The sequence below is a fragment of the Zea mays genome, chromosome 8 (assembly GCF_902167145.1).
Source record: "Zea mays cultivar B73 chromosome 8, Zm-B73-REFERENCE-NAM-5.0, whole genome shotgun sequence".
Taxonomy (NCBI): Eukaryota; Viridiplantae; Streptophyta; class Magnoliopsida; order Poales; family Poaceae; genus Zea; species Zea mays.
In genome coordinates this window covers 25,386,335-25,399,217 of record NC_050103.1, presented here as the reverse complement: position 1 = coordinate 25,399,217, position 12,883 = coordinate 25,386,335, and the positions used below count along the sequence as shown (strand labels likewise).

Sequence of the window (12,883 nt, the reverse complement as noted above, 5' to 3'; positions counted from 1 at the left end):
GGGCTCGATCCCAAATAGGAAGCAGTGCTCGTCGACTTCCTCCGCGCGAACGCCGACGTCTTCGCGTGGAGTCCCTCGGACATGCCCGGCACACCGAGGGATGTCGTCGAGCACTCGCTGGATATTCGGGCCGGAGCCCGACCGGTCAAGCAGCCTCTGCGCCGATTCGACGAGGAGAAGCGCAGAGCGATAGGCGAGGAGATCCACAAGCTAATGGCGGCAGGGTTCATCAAAGAGGTATTCCATCCCGAATGGCTTGCCAACCCTGTGCTTGTGAGAAAGAAAGGGGGGAAATGGCGGATGTGTGTAGACTACACTGGTCTCAACAAAGCATGTCCGAAGGTTCCCTACCCTCTGCCTCGCATCGATCAAATCGTGGATTCCACCGCTGGCTACGAAACCCTGTCTTTCCTCGATGCCTACTCAGGGTATCATCAAATCAGGATGAAAGAGTCCGACCAGCTCGCGACTTCTTTCATCACGCCCTTCGGCATGTACTGCTATGTCACCATGCCGTTCGGCTTGAGGAATGCGGGCGCGACGTACCTGCAGTGCATGAACCATGTGTTCGGCGAACACATCGGTCGCACGGTCGAGGCCTACGTCGATGACATCGTAGTCAAGACGAGGAAAGCTTCCGACCTCCTTTCCGACCTTGAAGTGACATTCCGATGTCTCAAGGCGAAAGGCGTCAAGCTCAATCCCGAGAAGTGTGTCTTCGGGGTGCCCCGAGGCATGCTCTTGGGGTTCATCGTCTCCGAGCGGGGCATCGAAGCCAACCCGGAGAAGATCACAGCCATCACCAGCATGGGGCCCATCAAGGACTTGAAAGGCGTACAAAGGGTCATGGGATGTCTCGCGGCTCTGAGCCGCTTCATCTCACGCCTCGGCGAAAGAGGTCTGCCTCTGTACCGCCTCTTAAGGAAGGCCGAGTGTTTCACTTGGACCCCTGAGGCCGAGGAAGCTCTCGGGAACTTGAAGGCGCTCCTCACAAAGGCGCCTATCTTGGTGCCTCCAGCTACCGGAGAAGCCCTCTTGGTCTACGTCGCCGCGACCACTCAGGTGGTTAGCGCCGCGATTGTGGTCGAGAGGCAAGAAGAGGGGCATGCATTGCCCGTTCAGAGGCCAGTTTACTTCGTCAGCGAGGTGCTGTCCGAAACCAAGATCCGCTACCCACAAGTTCAGAAGCTGCTGTATGCAGTGATCCTGACGCGGCGGAAGTTGCGACACTACTTCGAGTCTCATCCAGTAACTGTGGTGTCATCCTTCCCCTTGGGGGAGATCATCCAGTGCTGAGAGGCCTCGTGCAGGATTGCAAAGTGGGCGGTGGAAATCATGGGCGAGACAATCTCGTTCGCCCCTCGGAAGTCCATCAAGTCCCAGGTCTTGGCGGACTTCGTGGCCGAATGGGTCGATACCCAGCTACCGACGGCTCCGATCCAACCGGAGCTCTGGACCATGTTTTTCGACGGGTCGCTGATGAAGACGGGAGCCGGCGCAGGCCTACTCTTCATCTTGCCCCTCAGGAAACACCTACGCTATGCGCTGCGCCTCCATTTCCCGGCGTCCAACAATGTGGCTGAGTATGAGGCTCTTGTCAACGGGTTGCGGATCGCCATCGAGCTAGGGATCCGGCGCCTCGACGCCCGCGGTGACTCACAGCTCGTCATCGACCAAGTCATGAAGAACTCCCACTGCCGCGACCTGAAGATGGAGGCCTACTGCGATGAGGTTCGGCGCCTGGAAGACAAGTTCTACGGGCTCGAACTTAACCATATCGCTCGGTGCTACAACGAGACTGCGAACGAGCTGGCTAAAATAGCCTCGGGACGAACAACGGTTCCCCCGGACGTCTTCTCCCGGGATCTGCATCAACCCTCCGTCAAGATCGACGACACGCCCAAGCCTGAGGCACCCTCGGCCCGGTCCGAGGTACCCTCGGCCCCGCCCGAGGTATCCTCGGCACAGCCCGAGGCACCCTCATCTCGGCCCGAGGCGCCCTCGGTTCAGCCCGAGGTACCCTCGGCCTCCGAGGGTGAGGCACTGCGCATCGAGGAGGAGCGAAGCGGGGCCACGCCTGATCGAAACTGGCAGACCCCGTACCTGCAATATCTCCACCAAGGAGAGCTACCCCTCGACCGAGCCGAGGCTCGGCGGGTGGCGCGACGCGCCAAGTCGTTCGTCTTGCTGGGCGATGAGAAGGAGCTCTACCACCGCAGCCCCTCAGGCATCCTCCAGCGATGCATCTCCGTCACCGAAGGTCAGGAACTCCTGCGAGAGATACACTCGGGGGCTTGCAGCCATCACGCAGCGCCTCGAGCCCTTGTCGGGAATGCTTTCCGACAAGGCTTCTACTGGCCAACGGCGGTGGCTGACGCCACTAGAATTGTCCGCACCTGCGAAGGGTGTCAATTCTATGCGAAGCAGACCCACCTGCCCGCTCAGGCTCTGCAGACGATACCCATCACCTGGGCCTTTGTTGTGTGGGGTCTGGAACTCGTCGGCCCCTTGCAGAAGGCGACCGGGGGCTACACGCACCTGCTGGTCGCCATCGACGAATTCTCCAAGTGGATCAAGGTCCAACCTCTGAACAGCATCAGGTCCGAGCAGGCGGTGGCATTCTTCACCAACATCATCCATCGCTTTGGGGTCCCGAACTCCATCATCACCGACAACGGCACCCAGTTCACCGGCAGAAAGTTCTTGGACTTCTGCGAAGATCACCACATCCGGGTGGACTGGGCCGCCATGGCTCATCCCATGTCAAATGGGCAAGTAGAGCGTGCCAACGGCATGATTCTACAAGGGCTCAAGCCTCGGATTTACAACGACCTCAACAAGTTCGGCAAGCGATGGATGAAGGAACTCCCCTCGGTGGTTTGGAGCCTGAGGACAACGCCGAGCTGAGCCACGGGCTTCACGCCGTTCTTCCTAGTCTACGGGGTCGAGGCCGTCTTGCCCACGGACCTGGAATACGGCTCCCCGAGGACGAGGGCCTACAGCGATCAAAGCAACCAAGCTAGCCAAGAAGACTCGCTGGACCAGCTGGGAGAGGCTCGGGACAAGGCCTTACTACACTCGGCGCGGTACCAGCAGTCCCTGCGACGCTACCACGCCCGAGGGGTCCGGCCCCGAGACCTCCAGGTGGGCGACCTGGTGCTCCGGCAGCGACAAGACGCCCGAGGGAGGCACAAGCTCACGCCCCCTGGGAGGGACCGTTCGTCATCGCCAAAGTTCTGAAGCCCGGAACATACAAGCTGGCCAACAGTCAAGGCAAGGTCTACGGCAACGCTTGGAACATCCAACAGCTACGTCACTTCTACCCTTAAGATGTTTTCTATTTGTTCATATACCTCGCACCCACGCAAAGTTTAGTCATCAAGGAAGGGTCGGCCTCGCCTCGGCAAAGCCCGACCCTCCCTCGGGGGCTAAAAGGGGGGAACCTCCTCTGCGTTGAAATTCTCCTCGAAAAAAGATCTCTTCTGCCAGAATATCTTTCGTGCTTTTTGACTACTTCGAAAAGTGGATCCTGAAAACGACGGAGTACACGTAAGCAGTCAAGGTTGACCGAGTCGAGGGACTCCTACGCCTCCGGGATACGGATACCTCACTCATCACCTTCTGCGATAAGTAACTCGCGTTCGGATAAAGTGATTCCGCGGACCGAACAAGTCTTCACGTTCGGAAGCTCTTCTGCCGAAGCGATCCTTCGAGCCTTCTCGACTGAGTCGGTGACAGAGCCTCATGGACAGGTGAAAGTGCGCGTAAGCGGCAAGGCCGACCGAGCCGAGGGACTCCCACGCCTCCAGGATACGGATACCTCACTCATCACCCTCCGCGAGAAGCAACTCTCGCTCGCACAAACATCCCTGTTACCGAAAAAAAGGTCCAGATACTCGAAATAAGAGGAAAAGAGACGCAGCTTTACAACACAGCGAGGGTATGTGTTCTGGCCTCGGCGGCCGCAGAAGGCACACGCTACAAGACACTCTGATCCTGCAGGCTCGGGTCTTGATGCTGGAAGGGGGCAGTAGCACCCTCGGCATCGACAACACCTTCAGCGAGGTCCGACCTAGCCTCGGACGGCGACGCGGTCCGAGGATCTCCGCTCTAAGGGACGACGTCATCGCCACGCCCGGGCAATCGCTGCCAAGGTCTTCTCCAGGAATCCGGCCCGAGCAGGCGGCTCGGCCGGTCACCCCGGGGGCCTCGGCCAACCATCTTCCAAGGGCGCCAGCCCGACCTGAGGCCTCGGCTGGTCAACTCCGGCGTCGGTCCCGCCAACGGACAACCCGACTAGGCTCCGGCCAACCAGGTTTCATTTTCGAGCCAACTCTGCCCCTGTTCATGCTGACACCGCTACCCCTGGCCTCGGCTCATCGAAGAGCGGCCAAGGGGTCCCTTTAACTAAGCTAGAGAAGCCTCAGACAACAAGGCCGACCGAGCCGAGGGACTCCTACGCCTCCGGGATACGGATACCTCACTCGTCACCTTGACACGGGGCGGCTCACGCTTGGTGAAGCGGTTCAGGCAACCAACAGGCGAGTCTTAGTGCTCGAAAATGGGGAAAAAACACGGCTCCGTGCCAAAATTACATACATGTTCAGGCTTCGACAGCCATAATGAACAAAAACACTGGCATTCAAAGTGCCATTACAAACGGAACTCTGGTTCCGTCCCCGCGGGTGTGAGCAACCTCGAGCCTGCGGGGCGACGAACATCGGGAGACCCGCCAGCGACCTCTGCAGCAGCAGCCATGGTCCCGGGTGGACGCGGCCGCCGGAGGGCTCTCGTTCGCGTTCCCGTTCAAGGGACGCGAACCAGCTATTAAAGCCAAAGAGCGGGCCGCTCCCAAGCGCACCGGCAGGTCCTCACTGCCGTCCTCGCCGCGATTGCGAGGAAGAGGGCGGAATGTTGCATCCTAGCTGGGCAGCAACAGTTCGCCTTCCCCGGCATGGCTGGAGGACGTCTCCGCCGCAGAGCTGGAGGGCGATTGCCACCACCAGAAGCTGGAGGAAGAGGTGGCCCGCCGACCCGCGCAGGAGGTAGAGCCCCGGCTCGCCTCGCTCCCCGCCCCAGTGAGGATGACGAACACCCTCGACGCTGAGGGCGGGATCGAGATCACAGCCCGACTTGCCTCTCCCCATCCAGGAGCTGGAGGTCACCGTCTTGGGTGACCACCAGCGGAGGGGTGCAGCCGGGCTGTGTGATGAAAATCCTTGAAGCCGAACGATGGCTGAAAGGTACCAACTCCCACGGAGTTGCGTTCCTCCAACGATGAGGCAAAAAGACGGCGGGTATCCCCCATCCGGGGGCTTGGAAGGTGGAAAGACACGATGCATAAGGGAGCGCGAAGACATGGTCGCCTTCCGAAGGGGGTCACCCTCCTTTTAAAGGCAACTCTCCCTACTTGCGCCCCCAGCCGTCATGGGCTGAGTCTTCTCCAACACGCTCCAAGGCCCTCCCCTGCGGCGCGGGGGCTGGGTCCCGCATGTCATGCAAGCCGGCTCAGAGCAGAAGAAGCCAAACCGCCGCGCGCGGTGCACACGACCGCCCAGCGATTACAAGTGACCCTCCACTTTTGCCCAGACCAACGGGCGAAAGGGGCGGGCAGCCATGCAGGCGGCATGCAACCGCGCCAAGTGGGTGCGCTTCTTCGACTCCCAACGCGCCCAGCCTGGAGGCCCAGGCCCACGCGTCATGCAACCGGCGCGCCGACTGCTTCGTGCATGCAACTGCACCGCCACTTGCGCCACCACCGCGCCTCCTCGATTGCGGAACCAATACCGCGACTCGAGGCGTCCCAGCGCACGACCCAGCAGCGCCAGCCTGGCGCGGCGGTCAATGCGGCCAAAAATGGACCGGCAGTAATGACAGTGGCAGGCGGGCGGGAGCAGCGGTCACGTCGTCAGCCAAGCTCACGTCCCATCCGGGGGCAGCAAGAGAACCCCCTCTCACGGCGTGAAGACAACGCGCCCGTGATCCGTTCCTCGAATGGCTCGCGCACGCGCAACAGCCGCCCCGCCAACCACTCGCCCCGTCGCATTAACTCCGCGGCGGGACAGACGGCGCCTCTGGCAGGAGAAGCGGGCGACGCTTCGTCTTCACCGTAATAACCGCGCCAAAAAAGGTACGCCGCGTCGTTCGATTTCGTATCCTTTTCCTTTTTTCCTCTTTCTCTCTCTCTCTTGCAACAGGGACCGGGAAAGGGGGATACCCCGAAAAGGATCCTTCCCCAGGAAGGAACCAGGCTCCGAGCCTCCCTACTGATCAGAGGTTCGAAGGCTGGCCCCCCGAAGGGTTTGACAGCCGCCTCAGATCGCGTGGTCCCTACACCCACTACTGGTCAGAGGTTCGAAGGCTGGCCCCCCGAAGGGTTCCACGACCGCCTCAGGCTACTCGGGCTCCGCGCCCATTACTGATCAGGGGTTCGAAGGCTGGCCCCCGAAGGGTTCACAGCCGCCTCAGACGCCGAGCGAGGGATGACCATGGGTACGTTCGATACATAACCAAGGCTCGGGCTGCGCTCCCGAGGTACCCTAGGACATTTCCGAGACCAGCGGGAGCGATCTTGTAACGGAATCCCATCAGAGGGAGGCATCGAGCCCTCGGACCCCGTCGCCAGGGGACCGGGTCCGGCAGATCACCCGCAGGTACTTTTGGGCGTGCCTCTGGGCCCCTAGCCGACCCCTAACGAACGGGGCACGGACGTCCACTCGGATTACCTGCTTGCAGCTCACCGGAGACACCATGTTCGGCGCCCATCGAGGGCAACATGGCGCTTTCCCCCCCTCCTCCTTGCGGAAAGGCGACGCAGGGGCGTATGTAAAAAAGCTGAGTCTGTCCCTGATCGCCCTCTCGCCCTGTGCGGAGGCTCGGGGGCTGCTCTCGCAAACCCGGCTCTGGCCGAACCGTTGACAGCGTCAACATACCAGCTCGAGAACTTGGGACCCGACCGTACACCCGGGCTACGGCCAGCTCGCATGAGGGAACAACCAGACCAGTCGAAGCATTACGTGAGGCATTAAGACCTCGAAGGAGTGAAACCACTCCTCCGAGGCCTCGGGGGCTACACCCGGCGGGTGCGCTCGCGCGCACCCACCGGAACAAAATGCAACCGACAAAGGCTGGTCCCCTTGCAAAAAAGTGCGACGAAAGCCTCCAAGCGAGTGTTAACACTCCCTTCGAGGCTCGGGGGCTACTGTCGGGGACCATAATTAGGGGTACCCTCAAGACTCCTAATTATCAGCTGGTAACCCCCATCAGCATAAAGCTGCAAAGGCCTGATGGGTGCGATTAAGTCAGGGATCAGTCCATTCGAGCGACTCGATCACGCCTCGCCCGAGCCTAGCCTCGGACAAGGGCAGCCGACCCCGGAGGATTTCCGTCTCGCCCGAGGCCCCCCTCCAACGGCGGACATATTTCCGGCTCGCCCGAGGCCCTGCCTTCGCTAAGAAGCAACCCTGACTAAATCGCCGCACCTACCGACCAAGTCGCAGGAGCATTTAATGCAAAGGTGGCCTGACACCTTTATCCTGACGCGCGCCCCCCGGCAGAGCCGAAGTGACCGTCGTCACTTCGCCGCTCCACTGACCGGCCTGACAGAAGGACAGCGCCGCCTGCGCCACTCCGACTGCAGTGCCACTTGACAGAGTGAAACTGACAGGCAGTCAGGCCCTGCCAAAGGCACCATAGGAAGCTCCGCTCCGCCCGACCCAGGGCTCGGACTCGGGCTAAGTCCCGGAAGACGGCGAACTCCGCTCCGCCCGACCCAGGGCTCGGACTCGGGCTAAGTCCCGAAAGACGGCGAACTCCGCTCCGCCCGACCCAGGGCTCGGACTCGGGCTAAGTCCCGGAAGACGGCGAACTCCGCTCCGCCCGACCCAGGGCTCGGACTCGGGCTAAGTCCCGGAAGACGGCGAACTCCGCTCCGCCCGACCCAGGGCTCGGACTCGGGCTCAGCCCCAGAAGACGACGAACTCCGCTTCGCCCGACCCCAGGGCTCAGACTCCGCCCTGGCCTCTGCCGACGACCTCCGCCTCGCCTGACCCAGGGGCTCGGACTCGGCCTCGGCCATGGAAGACAGACTCGACCCCGGCTTCGGAGGAGCCTCCACATCGCCCAACCTAGGGCGCGGGCCAGCTACGTCAACAAGGAGGCACCATCATCACCCTACCCCGAGCTGACTTGGGCCGTAGGGAACAAGACCGGCGTCCCATCTGGCCAGCACCGCCAGATAGGCAATGATGGCGCCCCGCATACTCTGTGACGACGGCGGCTACCAGCCCCCTTACGGAAGCAAGAGGACGTCAGCAAGGACTCAACCGCTCCGACAGCTGTCCCTCCGCCAGGCTCCATCGCTCCTCCGACGGCCACGACATCACACCAGCTGGGTGCCAAAATCTCTCCGGCTGCCACATCGGCATGTACTTAGGGCGCTAGCTCTCCTCCGCTAGACACGTAGCACTCTGCTACACCCCCCATTGTACACCTGGATCCTCTCCTTACGCCTATAAAAGGAAGGACCAGGGCCCTCTTAGAGAGGGTTGGCCGCGCGGGGACGAGGACGAGACAGGCGCTCTCTTGGGGCCGCTCGCTTCCCTCTCCTGCGTGGACGCTTGTAACCCTCTACTGCAAGCGCACCCGACCTGGGCGCGGGACGAACACGAAGGCCGCGGGATTCCCACCTCTCTCACGCCGGTCTCCGGCCGCCTCGCTTCTCCCCCCTTCGCCCTCGCCCTCGCGCTCGACCCATCTGGGCTGGGGCACGCGGCGACACTCACTCGTCGGCCCGAGGGACCCCCCGGTCTCGAAACGCCGACAGGACACTGTCCGGTGGTACACCGGACAGTCCGGTGAATTATAGCGAAGCGCCTCTGAGAATTCCCGAAGGTGTGGAGTTCAGCTTGGAGTCCCCTGGTGCACCGAACATTGTCCGGTGGTGCACCAGACACTGTCCGGTGGCACACCGGACAGTCCGGTGCGCCAGACCAGGGAGTACTTTGGTTATCCCTTGCTCTCTTAGATGAACCCTTTTCTTGGTCTTTTTATTGGCTTATGGTGAACCTTTGGCACCTGTATAACTTATAGACTAGAGCAAACTAGTTAGTCCAATTATTTGTGTTGGGCAATTCAACCACCAAAATCATTTAGGAAATAGGTTTAAGCCTAATTCCCTTTCACTAATAAAATTGTGACCAACTTTAAAAGCAATGCTCAGCTTTAAGCATCCTCTTTGGTAAGCCTTACACTTCACATGAGCTCCCACCTTTGGCAAGTTCATGCACATTATTCTCCACAACTTGTTGAGCGATGAACGTATGTGAGCTCACTCTTACTATCTCACCCTCCACAGGTCAAGAATAGGTACCGCAGGATGAGGTGCATGGAGGATGCTGTGACGAGTTCGTGAGAGGTCTAAGTCGTCGTTTCCTAGTCAACTTTGGGTTGCTGGATCGTTGTCTCCTTACAATGCAATTATTTATTTATTTTGTATAGAACTCCTATTATAAAGTAAAGATGTGACATTCGTTTCTGTACCATGATTTATCATATGTGTGAGACTTGGTCCTAGCACACCTGGTGATTATGTTCGCGCCCGGGTCTTGGTGTTCCGAAACCCGGGTGTGACACTTGTCTAACCCCTTTGTAAGTTGGGAAGAAAGGGTCAATTTTGTCATTTGTTCTGAGAGCCACTTTACCACCCCTCATAGTTTTCATGACCCAATCTCCCCATTTATCCCCAAAGCCTTTTTTCTCTCCATCATTTTGTAAAGGAAGTGTCAATTTACTTTGTCATAAGCTTTTTCAAAATCTATTGTCAACATAATTCCACTTTTCTTTTTCCTTCTTACTTCATGAACAATCTTATGTAAAGCCACTACACAATCTAGAATATGTCTGTTTTTGATAAACCCAAATTGATGGTTGCTAATCACCTTGTCAATACAGGAAGCCAACCTGTTGTTAAGCACTTTAGTTATAATCTTATAACTGACATTTAACAAGCAGATAGGCCTGAAATTTTTCATATCCATGGGTTTTTCAACTTTTGGAATTAGAGAGACCAATCCATAGCTAAGTCTCTCTATGGGAAAATTTCCCATAAAGAAGTCTTGAAACATGTTGTATATCCCAAAAATTTCCCATAAAGATATTTGGTTATATATAAATTATTGTAACCAATCTATATCCCGAGCGCACAAATCAGTAAAAAAAAGATCGGTCTGCACAACAACCACACAACATGTACGCGCCTCTCCGCATTTTACACCTGTGCTATGCTGCATTATATAGAGAATATAATTATATATAGCCTATGCACGAACACATAATATAATTATACGTATTATATAGAGAAATTGTACGTGGCTCATGAATCAGACGATCAGACACAAAACTCAGCAAATTATTTACGTGATTCCCGGCCGCAAGAAATTGAATTAATACACGCATCCACGTCGCCTAGTTCGCTACGCCGTGGCGAGAATGGGCGGGTTGGCGTAGGGTCCCCTGAGCCAGCCATCGGCGACGCGGTGGTACGCCGCCTCGGTGAGGTGGACGCCGTCCCAGTTGACGTACGCCGACGGGTTCGGGCAGGCGGCCACGCCGGGCATCCCGCACGCGGCGCTCAGGTTGAAGTTGTACTTGCCACCGCCACCGCCGCAGCAGGCCCTCAGCGCGGAGTCGAAGCCGAAGCGCGCCGGCGCGGTCGCGAAGGCGATGACGGGGCCGTACAGGTCGGCGTAGGTGACGCGCGCGCCGGGGTACCTGCCGCCCAGCGTCGTCAGCGCCTGGCTCAGCTGCGCGTTGTGGTCCCTAGATAGCTCGTTCATTCCCTTGAGGCACCCCGTGTCGGGCTCGTAGTCGGCCGGGTCCTGGCTCGCCAGCAGCACCAAGTTCCCTGGCGCGCAGCCCATCGGCGAGATCCCCGACACCACGACCGTCGTGGCGCCGTCGTTGATCAGCTTCTGCATGCATCATGCACACGACGGCAATAGAGGTGGAGTGTGAGTGATCGGCGCCTTGCGTAGTTGCGTGGATGTGTGATCGTGAGGGCATATATATATGGACCATGCACAATTAAGCACAATGCATGCATGTCAACTACATTTGGTATGGTATACGTGCCTCCGTGGCAGCGACGATTGTTGCGACGATCTGAGGCACGTAGGATTGCGCTTCGGCGACGCTTTTGCCGCCGACCACCATGACCCCGTAGTCGTTCCAGCCCAGCTCGCCCACGACGAACAGCGCCTTCGCGAAGTAGTCCTTGCATGCTACAGAGAGCGCATGCATCGGCAATGTGATGATGATAGGATGATGGTGTCGTACGTGGCGTCTCAAACGGCAACGGCGGCCGGATCAGTTACGTACCTTGGGGTGAGCCGCAGAGCGCGGGTTTCATGGCGTCGAACCAGCCCAGCTCGTCAGCGAGGGAGATGTTGTTCGGAGGAGGCACGGCACCGCCGGCGACGGCCAGCTGCGGGTAGAGCGCTGGGCTCGTAGTGCTCGTCTTCAGCACCGTGGCGCCAGCCACGGCGAAGTTCGCGCCTTGCTTGAAGCTCTGGTCCTTCGCCAGCGAGGGCGGAAGGAGAGGTAGCCCCAGTGCCTGGGCTGTGTACATACACCGAACGACCAACGAGCAACGAATTAATCGATCAATTAGGTATTCAGGAATAGGTGCGGCATTGCCGACGTCGAGATAAGGAGCGAACAATGAAATTATCCTCGCCGCGGAAGAGACTCACCGATGAAATCTATGACCAGTCTGCCGTCGGAGAGGCGCCCGGCCGGATGGCCGAAGAAGGTCATCCCGAACGGCGGCTTGTTGATCCACAGATCCGCCGCCGCCGGGCCGTAGAGGATGACCTTGTTGCCGGTGTCTGTGTAGGAGTCGCCGAAGCTAAAGATCGAGGTGTACTGGGCTTGCATCGAATAGGAGAAACTGGAGAGTAGCAGAGAGATTTGCAGGCAAAGGATTACGTGCTGCATTGTTCTTTTTCCTGACGAACAACGAAGGGCTGCTTTCTGTACTTCTCAATCTCAAGACAGAAGACAGAATACTTCCGAAGAACTTGTATCTGAGTCTTTTTATAGAGAACATTTGGCGGATCATCAATGACTTCCTTACTATTTGAAACGGAAATAACTAAACAGAGAATAAGATCTTATGTGCGTTTTTGGCATCTGGTCATTGAAAATTATAATGTATAGCCATAAGCTGTATATATACTATAAGTATTGTCTACATGAATGTAAATACTAATAGCATTTACTGTTTATTTTCCATATATCGCCATTCCCTGTCGATTTGTTATGATTTTCTCTTCCTTGTTTTCTTCTTCTACAAAACTTTTTAGAGGAAAGCTTCAAGTCAATATCTAGAACCTCAGGATTGGCGCAGCTTTCTCTGCCCTTGCTTGGCACAGTGTGAGTAGCTCCTGCTCGGGTGGCCATTGGCCACAGGATCATCTTTCCTGCATGCAGGCGACACAGTGGGCTCTTATTTGTTCTTACGAATTAGGCCCAACTAAAACCAACGAGGTAACACAGGCCTGCTGCAGGTATGATTTTTTTCCCCTTCGTCTAGTACTTGCGAGTGTTAGGCTGCCAAAAACATAACTCCACGTTATCTAAGAGAAAGACATCTATTTGATCCCTCAGAATTAAATTTGAAAGCAAAAATTAAGGTCCCTCCAGCAGCGTTCCTATTATATCCTTCAGATATAAGTGAGTTCGTGATCCAAGCCTCATTAAGCTATCTCAAGCTATCTCGAGCAGTCTTACTCATTAAACCTGCTATTTCAAACTCCACTATGTAAACAAGGCAATCTATAGTGTAAAAGATACAAAATAATATTTTGCACTGTTATATGCGCAG

The 12,883-nt window shown here is 57.4% G+C and overlaps 1 protein-coding gene across 1 annotated transcript; it reads right to left on the bottom strand.

Annotated features, from left to right (window-relative positions):
* Nucleotides 1–10,319: 10,319 nt before the first annotated feature.
* Nucleotides 10,320–12,067, bottom strand: LOC100283755 (uncharacterized). The gene is given in 4 exon segments (NM_001156654.1): nucleotides 10,320–10,970; nucleotides 11,131–11,279; nucleotides 11,377–11,616; nucleotides 11,751–12,067. Coding segments are annotated over 4 exon segments (1,131 nt in total). The 5' UTR covers nucleotides 11,995–12,067; the 3' UTR covers nucleotides 10,320–10,472.
* Nucleotides 12,068–12,883: the final 816 nt, after the last annotated feature.